This window comes from Mugil cephalus, chromosome 8 (assembly GCF_022458985.1).
Source record: "Mugil cephalus isolate CIBA_MC_2020 chromosome 8, CIBA_Mcephalus_1.1, whole genome shotgun sequence".
Lineage (NCBI taxonomy): Eukaryota > Metazoa > Chordata > Actinopteri > Mugiliformes > Mugilidae > Mugil > Mugil cephalus.
Genome location: NC_061777.1, coordinates 23,280,655 through 23,297,941, shown reverse-complemented (window position 1 = coordinate 23,297,941; position 17,287 = coordinate 23,280,655). Strand labels below are relative to the sequence as shown.

Sequence of the window (17,287 nt, the reverse complement as noted above, 5' to 3'; positions counted from 1 at the left end):
AAGGAGCTGCAAAGGAATTGATCATAAACACAAGAATGGCAGCTCAGAGGTTTTAGTTCTGCCAGGAAGGAAAAATGTTTTCATGAGCTTGCCTGACAGTTTTATCTTAATGTCTCTTTGAGTAGGCTCACGGCCAGCATGGGAACGCCTTGGTCTGACGCCATCCTTCAGAGCCACAACAATAAGACAGGTACAGGTGGAAAAAAAAAGGAGGGGGAAGAGAGATGTAAAGGTGTGCAGCTTCAAAATAAAAGCACACCTTTGTGGTACAGCCTCAATGGTGTGAAGATGTGTGCGCCCCGGTGTCAGCAGATTTTTCTTCTTGCCAATTTCATGTAATTGCTGCCTTTGCCTCATCTTTATGTAGACTATATATTTATTACTTTTGCATTTTAGAGAATCATCTGGACATCTCCAGGTCGCCTTAAGCACACAGGGCATCCTGGTGCCATGTGTTTCCCAGATAAATAAAGCACCAGTTCATCTACATGATGCAAATCATGTGCAAATTTGATGTGATTTGTCGGTCCAGGTCCCTCTGTCCAGTGCTCTATGATCCAGTTTACAGCTCATGTTTCCATTTTAGCACCATGACTTGTGTGTGACCATGAATCCCCATACACAACATCAGATGTTAACGCTGATCAGTCAATAAAATGACCAAAAAGTTGTAACCCTAACCCAATAACGAACGCCCTTTTTCATTATTTTGCCAAAATATGTCTCTAAACCCTAAAATGTTTTATTTTGTAAGTCTTGGCGGTGAAGTGCGGCTGCGCTGTGTGTTATTGACAGTCGAGGCGAAGGAATTCAGTTTGAAAGAGAGAGAAAAAAAACAACAACCAGGAAGTAAAATTCAGGTGGAAACGTATGCGCTTTGGTGGACCGTGAAACTTTAAGTTCTTAAAGGGTTTTTAAACGGTTTTAAGCAATATCGTCAACTTTGGAGAAAATTAATCCATCGGTTTTCGGTCGGAGGGCACGGTTTCCAACAAGATGGACACTGATCCGGTAGGTGATAATGGCTGAGGCTGGTGTTTGTGTTACCAAAGCCGTCACCATTGTTTAACTAAAGGCGTGCAACAGGTGTACCTCCAGATAAAATAACTTGCATGTTAGTTTAAACTGCTGAACCTGTTCTGAGACTGCGTAAAATAGCTGAAGTGGCCCATTAACTTCTTGTTGCTTTTACAGGAAAGTCCCAGAGTAGCCTTATAAAATGGCCTAAAACGGTTGAACTCGTACATCATACGGTAAAACATAGTTTTCCGTAAACTTAAGACATGACACTGTTCAATAATTATTTCTAATCTTCTAATATATATTTTCAGGTCGTCATATCTGCCACTAAAAGATCAAACATTTGAATATAACATGGAAAATAGCGCACAGTTTTTTTGTGGGATGACCCTTGGGCTTGTAGGCGCTTGAAGTGACTAACTCTAGTTTTCCCACAATAAACACTAAAGTAAATAAAAGAAAAATGTCGCCGGATGACTTCGGACATGTATTAGTTGTCATACATTTCTGTTGTTGACTCTACATGTGGATTTTCCACCGTGTGTCATTTAGTTTGACTAAAACTTTAAGTTTTATAGGTGGAGCTCGATGCTTGACCAGCCGGCTTATGTCTTCTTAGCCGCAACTTAAAGTAAGAAAGCAGTTGTTAAATGAATGTATGAATACGTATCCAAATATTATTAGGCATATACAAAAAAAACAAAAACTAAAAAACATACTTTAAAACATGGATCAGTCAGAGTTTTCCATGACGTGTGGACTCCTCAAGGAGTAAAATTCACTTAGTGCCAGAGAGAGTGCAAATATCCATTGTGCATTTCCTTTTGTGTTCCCACATTAATGGCGTTTCAGTTCCTGTCTAAAACAAACCTCACCACAAGTGTGTGTCTGTACAGAGATCTAAATGTCTATAAATTGCGTCTCTTAGGACAGAGCTTCAATAACAGAAACATCTACTCTCTGCATGGGGTTCATTTAAACCTCATGTACTTCCAGTTTAAGATAATTGGGGATATTTGCCTAGATTAGGATGTGAGCACTGTGGATTCATGTGGCAAACCAAGACAAATTAAAATCCATAATTTGTGTTTTATCTGACTGATTTAATTTACATTACAGGAAGTGCAGATAGGAAGTATGAAATGCTATATCTGTGACACTTTTTTGAGTGTTATTGCGAGACTGAAATAACTTTGAATTCACGGAAGAGGAACGTGTCTTTGGCTTAGAACAAGTGTTTGAGAAGGATTCTTATTGTGGCAGTCAGTGAACGGGTCTCTTGCGCTGGCCATGCCTCCTCCTGTCGTTAAACATTGATACTTAATAGCAATCGGCCATTATGTGGCCCTTGTTGAACTTCCAAGCAGAAAGGAAATAACGTAAGAAAGATGAAAAGGAGCGCAGTGAGCTGGGAGGAGAGGGTAACGGGAGTGGAGCCAACACAGAGGAGCCTGCTCAGTATCATAGAGACAGCTCTGTTTACAGTCTGTTTGTGGCTCATGGGACGTGGAAGTATACACATCACACATCGCAGTTACCAATTCTGGTTTGAAATTGCACCTACAGCAGTGTGAGATGAGTGCTTCTCTTCTTCTACATCTTATCACAGATGTAAAAACAATGGTTGGACAGCTTCTAGGCCCAGCTGTCATGTGCAGCAGCTCAAAGAACTACAAGGACTCTTAAAGCCAGTTGACAGATAACAGACAGGCCTGAAAATAAGTGACTGGATCAGTTTAATCTGCAAATGGATACGTTTGCAGAGGCTAGGTGATGCCAAAACGTAAAGTGTGATTTAGCTCTGCGCTTTCATAAAGCTGAGGGGCTGGCTAGGAAAATACACTTAACTGCCAGGTCATTAAGTACACTGATGAAAATAGCAGCCCCGCATGAAATCGTAGCTTCATGAAGCTCATGGTGATCAGCCTTTGTTTAAAATATCTCAGAGAATACCTGCTGATTCAGTTGTGCTTTTTTCATTTAGTTTGCTCTTATTATTTTGGCTGCCCCCATTTTAGTGGGATAGGCTAAATAACACACGCATTTTTATCATTTTTATGTTTAAGTGGAGCCATTTTAACAGCACCCCAAACTAGTTGAATTAGCACCTTTCTGACGCTGTTTCAACATAAACTGAACATTGGAAGATTAGTGGAGGATTTAGTGCATGACTGTTATATTACAGCACATTTATTGTCACCAGTGTACCTAATGAAATGACAAGTGAGTGCAACGTAATGGCTTCTATGGACAAAAATGTCCATACTGATGCATGAGGGTTAAAAGAAATAAGGCTGTCAGAGGTAACATGATAATAATGTTTAAACGCAACAAGTTTTTTAATGCATGTTTAACACAGATGTGTTTTGTGGTTATGACCCTCAGTCTGACCCGTAGTTTAGGAAATTAGGAAGTGATGCAGCCACAATGTTGTGCTTCTCAAGCAGAAACACATCTCGCTGAGCGGCAATGGACCAAGAAAAGGTTCTTTTGAAGGACAAATTCAGGACAAATTCCGATCATAGTTGTTAGCATTTAGTGCTGATGTGAACTGAGTTACCACCGGTGCGTTGAGTCTCAGATATGACTTGTCGGCCTCTCCCTTGCTAAAGGCCGACCATGCTGGACAATCTGCAACGTTAACTTGCCATGCCTCAATGAGTGCTATAAAACATTAGTAGCCAGTGTTATTGGTGCCAGAGGTTGCGTTATGTGGTCCTGGTTTCAGCTACAAGTCTTCTCTCTGCATGGTCTCAGGAGCTGGGAGGAGTGCAGCCAGAACCGGAGCCGAAGGACAAGGTGCAGACCTTGAAGGACCAGGTCGATGGAGTCAAAAGCATCATGACGGAGAATGTGGACCGGATACTGGCCCGGGGAGAGAGGCTGGACGACCTCATGGACAAGTCAGAGGGTCTGAAAGAAGGGGTCAGTCCTGCCACTTCTTACTTTTATTTCTATTTTTTTTCTAAAGCAGCTTTAGGGGAAACAGTAAAACAAGCGTGGAAGACATTACAGAACAAAAATGAAGCGTGGCCCATTTCTTCATCTAAACTTTTAAGTCAGTTGATCGTCGACAAGCATCGACAGATCTTTGCTGAAGCATTATCAGTCTCCAAGGGAGGAGTTCCAGACCAGGCGTCCACCACTAAAACATTTGTAGGCAGGGAAGTTCGTCTGCTAGCAACAGCTTCCATGTCACACGAGAAAGACCAAAGTAGTAAACTATCAATTGTCATAAAGCTGGTGTCTGGTGGTAAAGGGCACCAGCAAGGAGACCCAGACTGAGCCCGATCTCTTATTTGTCTCTCTCTCTCGTATTTGTCATAAACTAAACCACGTCCCTGTAGCGTCAAACCTTAATGGCATCAAATCTGATGTCAGACAAGCTGATAGTAGGAGACTCACTGGAATGCAGAGAAACAACAACGTCAGAGGCCCTTTATGTTGTCAGCCTGTTGGAGGCGAGCTGTAAGCTGCCCTATCAACACACTTTGACTTTCATTTTATCTCCTACCGTAGGATAAATTAAAGGATTAACCTGTTTTAAAATATGATCTTAATGCAGATACATGGTGCACATGCAATCCATGAGAAGATAAGATAAAAAAAAAAAGCCTTTCTGAATCTCTAGGGGAGGAAATGTTTAATTAGTGTGTTTGGATCACTTTAATTTCATCAGGATATCTCTATAGATAACATCTATAGTTTGATTTCCAGCCAAAGGACATTGTTTCTTCTCTCTAGACTTTGAATTAAATTCAGAAATAATATAAAGTAAATAAATTACATGTCTCCCAACATCCAACACACGGTGGTTTTGGAGGTTCTGTTGGCTTTGCTACATGATTGTGTTGCTTGAATAGATTTCTCGTCTCCCTCCGTTGTTCAGGCTCAGCACTTCAAGCAGACGTCTCAGAAGGTGGCCCGCTCCTACTGGTGGAAGAACGTTAAGCTGGTCGTGGTCATCATAGTAGTTGTCGTCATCATCATCCTCATCATCGTCCTACTGGCCACTGGAGTTATCCCTGTCAGTGCCCCTGTGCCTCCCATCACTCCCATCAGTCCCACCAAGGCGCCCTAAACACACACATGTCCACACAGACGCAATTAAATCACGCATACCTAATGTACAGTATACAAAGTTATATATAGACTGAAGCAAATCATTACTGTCTGGTGAAACAAATTCATTTCCACTGGTAACTTTCAGAAATTCCAATATTTCCTTCTTTTGGTTTAAGGCACTTTAATGACACACAAAGGCATTTGAAGTCCTTCTAAGAACAGGTCTTCACTGTCACTGGTCTGAGAGGACCCTTCATCACCACTACCACCAGCTCCTCTTTGTTTAACTGAGCCACCACCAACGGTTACTTCATCCCAGCCAAGAGGAAGCCACCTGAATGTTTGTAGATCAAAACGATGACTGTGGATTTCTCCAGTCTTGGGTTTTTATTATCCTGTTCCTTATGAATGTTATGAATCACTCATGTGCACCTTTACAAGTGACAGCATGTGTGGTTTAAGGTACACAAAAAAAAAATTAGACTATATATTTTGATGTTTTTGGGAAAAGTGCACATAAAGCTAACAGTTTATTTAGGTCACAGCATATTTAAGGAGATTCATGGAAGTGTATGTTACCCTTTGTGGGCTTATTTTATTCAAAGTGCCTTTAGTTTCTATATATTCAGACAATCTAATATATAAAAAAAAAAAGTTAATTGGATGGAAATGCATAGCACTGCTTTACATCTTTAGCTCTGTAAATGGTGTCCGAGGACCAGTTATTAAACTTTTTTATGCACAGAGAAGCAGAAGAAGTATTAGAGCAGTGAGTTGTCGCCCACCACGATAAATGAGCGATAGTTAAAAATCCACTTCGTGTTTCTGGTTATGTGGTCGTGAAAAGCAGAAATATATGCTGTGTAAAGGGCGGAGAACACACATGTACATTAACGTATCAGTAAATGCTTTTCTGTTTGTTTGTTTGTTTGTTTGTTTTTACCTAATTTAATAAACTCACCCTTTAGGTTCAAGCTGGTCCCACACAAGGATCTGACTCTTCCAGCCAACCAGCTGAGAGACATTTAAAAGCCCTGACAAGGCTTCACCTGCTGGGCCCATGTCAATAGGTTTAAAACTGGAAAATGAATCTCCAAAAACATATTCAGAAGATCAAGTCTATAGAAAAGATATTATGTGGCTCAGCTCACCTCTTTCTGCTGTTACAGTTTAGCTTCAGAGAGGTCACGGTTAATTATTGACTGTATATAGTCATCAGATACTGTATATTTGATACAGCCAAGAACCTTTGTGTTAATAAAAGTGCATCTTAATAGACTTTATGTTATTCTCTTTTAATCAATAATGAATTAATCAGACAGATTCCTGTATAAATATATTATATAGACTGATTACTCAGATAGTGCTGGTTTAAAAAGGTTGTTGGTACAAATTCTGTGTTGTTGACATGCAGTAGTCTCCGATCCCTTAGACTGTTGCTAGTTATGCTGCAGCAGCTGTCACTTTGTTAAACAATTTTATTCTCTGTCTTTAAATCGTGTTCTTTTGAATTAAAATAACAAACTCCTCAACTGTTGTGTGATGGAGCTGAATGTTTGAATTCTCTGTCCTCCTATTCTGATGACTTATTTAAGGGTTTTAACAGTCTAAGATGTAATAAATAGTATTTACTTTGCTTGTGTTGTCATGTCTCCTCCTTGTGTTGTTTGCTCAGTTGCCACAAGATGGCGACAATTAGCTTCATTTCATTCACCAGTTTTAGCAGCACACATAAATTAGTTGAGCAAGTTAAAAGTTGAATTGAACTCTGAAATCATCTCACAGTTCACTGCTGTGTTTCAATACTGTAATCTACCTGTATCCTTTATTGTACCTTTGCAACACAGATTTTTTAAAAGAATTCAAAGAACCACATGAGTTTTAGTTCCTTATGTTGATCCTCTTCCAGAGACACTGAGTCATTCACTTGAGAAACAGGGTGGAGGAAAAAAAGCTTTTAAGTTTTTTTTTTTTGTCAGCATGATCACAATGACAGTGTTAACGAATTTCACTAAACTCAAAGTACACATGAGAAAGTGGGAATAATGTTGCTGGTATAGACTGACAATGTGCACCTAATGCAATATTAGTTAAGGAGAGAAAAGCAGTGATGTGCATAAAATGTTTTGTTTGTTTGTCTGACCAGCTGATGCGGCATGACATCACCACCCAAGCCTTGTTTTTCCAGACGTTCAAGATCCTCAAAGGCACCAGATAATGTGACAGACTTGTTGGAAGCTCGAGAGCAAGAGACAGAACAGCCATGGTAAGAGAATGTCAAACTCATATTGAAGCAAGCTTGTATTCCTGTGAAGTTTAGATAAGAGTAAGGCAGAATCATTTAAATGTATAATTGCTCTTAATGATGATAACACAAGGAATAGGATGACATCACATAGGATGTGGCTGTCGGGCCCCTTTCTTTTAAATCACAAATTGTAATTTAATAAAAGAAATAGATTCAAAATAATTGCATGGTAAAAGTTGATGAGTGATAATTTAGTGTAATGAAATGTCTGACCTTCGTGATGTCAAGTGAAGTAGCAGTACTAGAAAACAAAAGTAATTTAAGATATAAATCAATATGTACCTTTTAACCCTTTAACTGGCATTATTACCACACGGTTGATCTTTTTTGTAGTAGTAGTACTAGACAATAAAATGCTTTTTTCTAACCATTGCGATTCATTCAAGTTGTACGATACACAAATTTGCCCATGTGTGAACACATTATAGATAAACAAATATCTAAGCTTTGGCTTTTATACTTTTTGAGCTATCTTTTGAACAGATGACCATAGCTCATGGATTAAAAATGAATGATATTTAAACGTGATTAATCGTATGTCTTTGTGTGGAAGTCAAAGGGTTAAGTCCACGCCCCTTCCTCTGTTACACCTCTTACTGTATATATATATATATATATTGATGCTGTATGCTTTATTCTGTCTGTAGGTTGCCTCTCGTGGATCAGAGAACAAAGGTGAAAAGGACAAATGTGTGGATGCAGCCCACACTGAGGTGCGTCTACCTTCAAAGCATTATGACCCACATTAAGACTTTCATCATTCATCGCAGTCACCCAAGCTGTTAAAGTCTTTTCATTCAGCTCTCCTGGCTCTTTGGAACTGATATTTATTTTCCCCCACAGCAAACCCAGGTTACCGTAAAAATTCTTCATGAGCTGGAAAAACCTGTCTGACTTTAGTCTAATAACTTGTTCCTTGTTTCGTTTAAACTGCCTCACCCCACCTTAATCCAGTGTGCCACTTTAATTCTGTTCCTTTAATCATTTTACATTTCGCACGACCTAGAATAATGTACAAATGAATACATTTTCTTTACAGTCTGGTGCTGGCTCATCGGACGTGGAATCAGCTGTACGTATACTGCAACACACACACACACACACACACACACACACACGCACACACACACACACACACACACACACACACACACGTAATAAACCACTGTAAATAACATTACTTCTTCTCCTGCAGCCACCAGTTGTCTGAAAATAAAGACAGAAAGTGTTTCTGTCTTTAGATTGTGCTGTCTTTGTGTATGATACTGTAACCTGAATGTCTCGTGAAGGCGAGAATGTACAGCAACTTCTGGATCTTTAAATCACAAATCTGTCAGAGATTTAAAGGCGTTCCCAGAACAGTAGAGTAATATAATCCCTCCATCAGATTTTGGATATGTACCCAGAGTCTTCCTCCAGTAAACCTCCAAAGGGAGGCGCCCAGATGAGATCCTCATCATGCCTGGTTTTCATGCTGTGACAGGTCAAAATGTCTGCTGTGTGGAAGGTCTTTACAGGAGTAAGAGCAGGCTGAATGCACATGACTGCATGCACAGTTTTATGAGGCATTAACTTGCGTGACCTGGAGGAAATGTGTCTGAACGTAATGCATTTTGGTTACTTCTTGCAGAAATATTAATCTAAGGCCAAATGACCCTTTGGATAGGAAACGTTACCAATATCTTGAATTAAGAGAGCTACTTCAACAACTGTAAAATATGGTATTGTTTTTGCAGTTAAAATTACATTAACATTTACAGTATTTCACAGCCAAATTCACTGAAGTTTATTTTTTTTTTCTCTTTTTGCTTTTAAAAAGAACTGCATCGCAACGTTTGGACATGGACTGTCACTAACTTGTCCTGTCTCTCTTCCATCCCAGCAGCTTGGAAAAGAGGAGCAGAGGACCACGATACAGAGCTTGAGTGGAGACGTGGAGGAAGTGGAAAAAATAATGAAACGCACTATCCAACAGGCTATGGACCGAGGAGAAAGCCTGATAAAATTTGAAAAAAAGGCAGAAGAGATGGAACAGGCGGTTAGTCTTTCCACATGCGTTTCTACTTTTACTTGCACCTTGTTACATGCCGTCTTACTGCATAGTCTGTATGGACCTGCTTCGTGGTAGGAAGGCATTGCAGGAAACACACCTAGGAACATTAACAATGTCTGAGGTCAACTAATGTGTCTCAGGAAGTCGCACCAATTAGCTATAATTCACAAAGCTGGGAGCTTTGTCTTAATCATTCAAAAGCCCACCTGTCAAAACGGTTCCCATGACAACACAAGGAACAAAGTAAAAACCTTGTTCTTTTACTTTTTATCGTATGGTATCTACAGTGGTGCTTGAAAGTTTGTGAACCTTTTGGATTTGTTTGTTTCTGCATAAATACGACCTAAAACATCATCAGATTTTCACACAAGTCCTAAAAGTAGATAAAGAGAACCTAGTTAAACAAATAAGACAAAAATATTATACTTGGTCATTTATTAATTGAGGAAAATGATCCAATATTACGTATTACTGAGTGTCAAAGGTATGTGAATCAGTATCTGGTGTGACCCCCCTGTGCAGCAATAACTGCAACTAAACATTTCTGGTAACTGCTGATCAGCCCTGCGCACCGGCTCTGAGGACTTTTAGTCCATTCCTCTGTACAGAACAGCTTCAACTTTGGGATGTTGGTGGGTTTCCTCACATTAACTGCTCGCTTCAGGTCCTTCCACAACATTTCAATTGGTTTAAGGACAGGACTTTGACTTGGCCATCCCAAAACTTTAACTTTGTTCTTCTTTAAACATTCTTTGGTAGAATATTTTGTGTGCTTAGGGTCATTGTCTTGCTACATGATCCACCATCTCTTGAGATTCAGTTCATTGACAGACTTCCTGACATTTTCCTTTAGAATTCTCTGATATAATCACAAATTCATTGTTCCATCAATGATGGCATGTCGTCCTGGCACAGATGCAGCAAAACATCTATCCCACCATGTTTCACAGATGGGATAGGGTTCTTATGCTGGAATGCAGTGTTTTCCTTTCTACAAACTCAACGCTTTTCTGTTAAACCAAAAAGTTCTATTTTGGTCTCATCCGTCCACAAAACATTCTTCCAATAGACTTCTGGCTTATCCACAGGCTCTTTAGCAAACTGCAGGCGAGCAGCAATGTTCTTTTTGGAGAGCAGTGGCTTTCTCCTTGCAACCCTGCCATGCACACCATTGTTGTTCAGTGTTTTTCTGATGGTGGACTCGTGAACATTAACATTAGCCCACGTGAGAGATGCTTTCAGTTGCCTAAAAGTTACCCTGGGGTCCTTTGTGACCTCGCCAACTATTAAGTGCCTCGCTCTTGGAGTGAACTTTGTTGGTCGACCACTCCTGGGAAGGGTAATAATGGTCCTGACTTTCCTCCATTTGTGCATAATCTGTCTGATTGGTGGAGTCCAAACTCTTTAGAGATGGTTTTGTAACCTTTTCCAGCCTGATGAGCATCAACAACTTTTTTTCTGAGGTCTTCAGAAATCTCCTTTGTTCGTGCCATGATACACTTCCACAAACGTGTAGTGAAGACCAGACTTTGATGGATCCCTGTTCTTTAAATGAAACAGGGTGCCTGCTCACACATGATTCTCATCCCATTGATTGAAAACTCTAATTTCACTTTCAAATTAACTGATAATCCTAGAGGTTCACATACTTTTGACACTCAGTAATACGTAATATTGGATCGTTTTCCTCAATAAATAAATGACCAAGTATAATATTTTTGTCTTATTTGTTTAACTAGGTTCTCTTTATCTACTTTTAGGACTTGTGTGAAAATCTGATTATGTTTTAGGTCATATTTATGCAAAAATATAGAAAATTCTAAAGGGTTCACAAACTTTCAAGCACCACTGTATCTTCTTGTCTAACACAAAGAACAATAATTGTCACCTGTCCAAGATTGATCCAAGATTGCATGTCACTTGTTTTCTGTCTGCTATTGCCCCCCCTCTATCTTTAGACTGTGAAATAAATGTAAAATGCAGTAAAAATGCCGCCAAAATGCTACTGTGTTGCTTTAATCGTGTTGTCTCCCTCTATTGTTCAGGGTAAGATGTTCCAGGTCACGGGTGAGAGGGTGGCCCGCTCCTACTGGTGGAAGAACGTTAAGCTGGTCGTGGTCATCATAGTAGTTGTCGTCATCATCATCCTCATCATCGTCCTACTGGCCACTGGAGTTATCCCTGTCAGTGCCCCTGTGCCTCCCATCACTCCCATCACTACCACCAAGGCGCCCTAAACACACAGATGTCCACACAGACACAATTAAACCACGCATACCTAATATACAGTATACGAAGTAATATATAGACTGAAGTAAATCATTACTGCCTGGTGAAACAATTTGTTTCCACTGGTAACTTCAGGAATTCCAGTGTTTCTTCCCCATCAACCCGACGATAAGGAAGTCACTCGGATCGTGAGCGGGGAATACATGTCTTTTCACGTGAAGTCTGATAACCTGTTCCTTTTTTATTTTTTTCTTTACCTCAGTCTTCAGTTGGGGATTCCATTGAGGATTTAGAGGTTTGATCTGTAATTAGTATTTATAAAAATAATTGGGCTCAGGTACTTGCTGTCAAAAAATCCATACTGTTGCTTAAAATGCACAAATGAATGCACTTTTGACTCTATCACAGAGTATGTTCTGTTCATTATCTGTGGCATGTACAATGTACAAATATGTGATGAATAAAAAATTATCATCATGAAGAAATCTACCTGGGCCTTCACAATTAAAACTGCAGGTGGAAGCTTGAAATACATTGTGGTGATGCTGTTCTTTTAGCCAATCACGTTTCAGGTCGGTATCTTAGGCCTTCTCTGTGACCTACGGTATCCCCAGTGTTTTCGCGCCCTCTGATTGGAGAGTCAGAGCCGAGGTAACTGATTAAATACTGTTGAATTTAACACCTACATAATTAGATTCTTCTTTTAACCTTTATTTTTTCCTTTCCTTTAGGCTGTAAAGGCAGTGGTTGACGAAAAATACCAGAGAGAGAAAGTCAAAGCTACTGTCAGGAATGTAGTAGCAGCCAACAGCAGATAAGTGGACGTCCACTGAAATGGATACGACTCGCCATTTTATAAATGGAAATACCTGTCTCCAGTCAGCTTTACTGGGTGAACTGGACACATCAAAAAATCTACCCTGTGTCATCCCGCATCCCTCATGGACAAGTGGGGTATAAAATCAAAAATAACCTGCCCAGTAATCAATGGGGCACCCAATGTCATCGGCTGTGGTAGGAGGGACACTCAACTCCACCGTGCCACCTGCACTGCACACAATGAAGGAAAACCAAAGAAGTACAGAGAAATTTGGCAGAACCAAACATTCTCAGGATGGAGGACCCCCTTCAGTACCAGGAGAGGCATCAAAGCATTTCTCCCAACCTATACAAACTTGCTGTGGAGTTCTTGTGCACCTCTGCCTCATACCCTGCAAAAGAGTTTTCTCGAAAGCAGGAGTTTCTCCCCTGAAGACTAGCATAATATAATATAATAGATATTAAAATAAAAATAATATTGTACAAATGATTGAATGAAGCTGAGCAAGCACTGGGTATCGACGGGACTTTGAAGAAATCTGTGCTAGAGCAACCAACACCTTCTCTCTGAAAGAGGCAAGTTCTGCGAACACCTCCACATGGTCCAGCTGGAGGGTGACGGGCTTCAGGAACTGCTGGACATGGAAAAGCAGAACAACTCCAAGTCCAAGCCCAATGAGCTGAAGAAGGACGCCTCTTTAAACAGTCTGGATATGTCCAACAACATCCAGCGAAAACTCACTGAGCTGAAGGAGCAGCTCCACCAGAAAGACGAGAAGTCCTGCAGCTCCAGCAGGAGAACAGGAGCCTCTCTACCAGGCTCAATGTCACCACTGAGCAGCTGGAGGAGAAGCTCCACAAGAAGAAACCTCTGCAGGAAGACAAGAAAAAACTGAGCAAGGAAAGGAGAGAACTCTTTTACAACGAATGGGACAAGAAGAACATAGAAATGGAGGAGAAAAAGAAACAAATGACAAGGTTACAAGACAAGAGAAGGAAAGAGCTACAGGAAGAGAGGAAAAAACTGCAGGAAGTGTGGATAAAAATGGAGCAGATAATCACTAAACTGAAGGAGGAGAAGAAAGACCTGAACAGTGAAAAGAAAGAACTCCACAAGAATGAAGGAGAGACAGAGGGGCTAAAAAAAAGAAACAGAAAGCGAAAGAAGAAAGAAAGGAAGGAAAAGTAGAAGATGAAGTTGTGGAGCTGGATGCACACAAAGAACAAGTGTGACAGTAACAGCAAAATGGAAGATGGGCCTCTCGTTGTCTATCATTTTACATGGCTTATCATGACTATTTGCTCCTGCAGACACAGTATAAATATGCAAATGAGGATAAATTATAATTGATTTCTTTAGCCGTGTACCAGTGTCGTGAGAACAGACCCTTTGAGTTTTATTCCAAATGATGTGAAGTCAAAACACGTTAATTATTGTTCTGAACACACTTTCAAACAAAGAGTGGTTTTAGTCAGCCCTGGTGTTTCCTTGTAAACAGCTTCACCATTGTCCTGCAGCAACAGAGACAAGGCAGCTGCAAATCCACAATTTACTGTTTAACTGGTCAAACGTATGAGCCCTGTAGATGCAGCACATGAGGAAGGCTTCAGACAAACCCAGCTACACTGTCCCATCTTACAACACAGCGTGGAGTACTATTAAATGCTGGTGCTGAGTTGTAGCCTGTTTTTATATAAGCTATACATATCTGCAGTGCACAGTATTGCATTACTTTCCACTGTGTTTTTATTAGTGATGTTGTCATCGACTAATCTGTCGTCTTGACTTTTAACACATGGTTGTCTTTAAAAAATCTGAAAGCGGGCAACCACTAGTATAATTCCACCTAGACTCATATGATAAATACAGCGAAAACTCTGAAGGAATTCAATAATATGTACAAGTGTATTTTTGATAGATATCAAACTTGTCATATGTTGGCGTGTATGATGAACATGTTGTCTTCACACTTGGTTAGAACACTACTAAACACTACTAAACCTACAAAAACACAAGAGCAGGTTAGAAATGCAAATGTTATCAATAGAGACATTATTACAATACTATTACACACAAACAACTCTGTAACTAAAGCAACAATAATATATAATATATATAATACTATATAATAATATCTACTTATATAATCTCTCTGTGACCCAGAAAAGTATCCAGCCATGCCTTCACTTTGCATATTGATGTAATGCAGGTTTTCAGCCAGCAGGCGGCGCCCAAGAGTAGAAGTCAGACAGTTTAAGTGGCACAAGAGCAAATGGCTTTGGTACATTTATTCCATAAACACATTTCCACTGCAGGCTGTTAAAGGTAGTTTCTGTTTATCACGTCTGTTCACACAATTCTTCTGTTGCAGGTTACGTCTCTGTCAGCCATCCAGTTGGGAGAGATCATTTACAGCCCCTACAGGGCTCCCCCTGCTGGGCTCATGTCAACCAATAGGCCCCCACAGTCTCAGCTTCATAGATGGAAAATTAAACTCAAAAACACATAATCAGTTTTCAGAACACATGTCTGGAGGAAAGTCTTGTCTAGAAGTGTATGTGCATAAGACTTTGAAAACTGTATGAATAAATGTTACCTCTGGTTCAGAATTATTTATTTAATGCTGTGGTCCATACATACAGTTTGAGGTGTTTTCCAGTACTTTAAAAACTTTTTAAAGTTGTTTGTTGATTGGCCACAGGATGGAGACGGGCAGTCCCACTGGTCTGACCCCACGTAGAAGATAAGAAGGGATTCCCCCGTAGCTTCTGGAACTTCCAATGAGCACTTGGTGAAACAAGGAGGGGACTTATAAAATGTCTTCTCACATCTTTTGTTCCTGTTGGGTCTATTCATAGGGTGTACAGTGACACGATGAAGCAACAGCAAAAAAAAACCAAAAAGGAAACATATCTGAACTAAAATGGCATTCAGTTTGCAAACAATGACTTAACAAAAACAAAAGTGAGTCATATGAGTTTGAATAATCTGAAGAATGCAGTGAGAAAAAAAGGCGAGTGTACTATAAATGAGGCCCAGCTGGTGAGACTGTTCGCCAAAATACCTCATGTTCACCAAGAGTTATTTTCACACAAGCTTGGATGAAACCATGAGGTTTCCTAAATCACACGCCTCCTGTTCTTTTAGTTTTATTTTCAAAATGCCTGAAAAATGGACCAAGCATACGGTAAAAGTCCCAAGTGCATTCAAGCCACAAAGAACAAAACAAATACTTTTGAACAGGTGATAACAGGCTTGCAACTTTTGTCAAGAAGAACTGAATAAACTGATGAAGATTTACCCACATGACAAAAGGCCGGATGGGATTTTGAATCAACAGCCTCTTAGACAAATACAAAGCCCATTTGTCACTGATCAGCCTGGACTCAGACTGTCGTAGTCATGGGGATGTGATTCTACCACCCATTCATGAATGTCAGGCAATGATGTGCAGGCAGTGTGACCAGAATGATGAATATAACCTTTGTACAAGTGCAGCTTTTCCCAGAACAATCCTTTGTTGGTCTGGTGTGTGACCCCAGCAGATCTGACCTGAGTCGACCCTGATTAAAATAATGTTCAGTACGTACCGGATGTGGTTCTCATCTATATGAACGTACTATACTATACTATACTATACTATACTATACTATACTATACTATACTGTACTATACTATCCTATACTATACTACGGTTCTACCTTCTACTATACTATACTATACTATACTATACTATACTACATTATACTATACTATACTATACTATACTATACTATACTATACTACATTATACTATACTATACTATACTATACTATACTATACTATACTATACTATACTATACTATACTACTATACTATACTATACTATACTATACTATACTATACTATACTATACTATACTACATTATACTATACTATACTATACTATACTATACTATACTATACTATACTATACTATACCATATTGTAAGTAAACTATACCATATGTATATATGTATTTCTATATGTGGAGTGAAATTAAAATGAAATTATGGAACAGACCAATGGTCAACCTAAAGCAATGAACACATGGTGTTCACCAGGTATAAGGAAGAAGGAGGGTCTGAATGTGTCTAAATATACATGATTATGATCATGTGAGAAAAAAACAAACAAAAAAGAAGCTACAGGAGTAAATGTTAAATGGAAAAGGGGGTAGGATCAAATAAGCGTGAAGCTAATTCCTACTCCTTTTCGAACATGTTAGATAAAAATTGTTCAAATGTTGTTTTCTTTGTTTTGTCTTTTGTATTACATGTTTGAAATAAAGCTTTTAGCCATTCATACTATGGTACTGTATACAATACTAAACAAACCTTTACTGTGCTATGATACATTCCAGACACTTAAGTGATGCCAACGACTAAAACCTACATAAGTAAGAAAACGTAAACATGTACTGTTTCTGTTTATTTCCTATCGTAGTAATTTATATAGAGAACAAATAATTCCACCTATAAATACAGACACTGTGGGGGAAACCCATGACCTAATATAAGTGCCATTTATTCCTCCCACAGCAGATCTCTGCTCCAGCTGGTTCTTTACTTTCGTTTCCTTAGTGTTGGCAGCTCTATAAGTGTTGATGTCTGACATTCAACCAATAGGAGACAAAGTATGAATCCCCTTCTTTCTACCTTCATTGGTACTTTTTAACCTTACAAAATGAATCTTGGGGGACTTTTGATCTTTTACAAAAAAAGGTAATTTACCCTGTAAGTGAATTAACCTACTTCCCATTAGGGACATTTC

The 17,287-nt window shown here is 39.4% G+C and overlaps 1 protein-coding gene across 4 annotated transcripts; it reads left to right on the top strand.

Moving 5' to 3' along the window:
* The first annotated feature begins 779 nt into the window (after positions 1–779).
* On the top strand, positions 780–12,209 carry vamp8 (vesicle-associated membrane protein 8 (endobrevin)). 4 transcript variants are annotated; one of them, XM_047592168.1, is made up of 5 exons: positions 7,248–7,351; positions 8,041–8,106; positions 8,433–8,465; positions 9,276–9,431; positions 11,492–12,209. In XM_047592168.1, exons 1-5 carry the CDS (start codon positions 7,349–7,351, stop codon positions 11,681–11,683), a joined length of 450 nt encoding a protein of 149 aa, XP_047448124.1. In that variant the 5' UTR covers positions 7,248–7,348; the 3' UTR covers positions 11,684–12,209. The 4 variants fall into 4 exon arrangements, with proteins under 4 accessions (XP_047448127.1, XP_047448126.1, XP_047448124.1 ...); XM_047592169.1 differs by having other exon boundaries at positions 7,251–7,351; positions 9,279–9,431; XM_047592171.1 differs by lacking the exons at positions 7,248–7,351; positions 8,041–8,106; positions 8,433–8,465; positions 9,276–9,431 and adding exons at positions 780–1,011; positions 3,778–3,945; positions 4,910–4,956 and having other exon boundaries at positions 11,539–12,209.
* Positions 12,210–17,287: the final 5,078 nt, after the last annotated feature.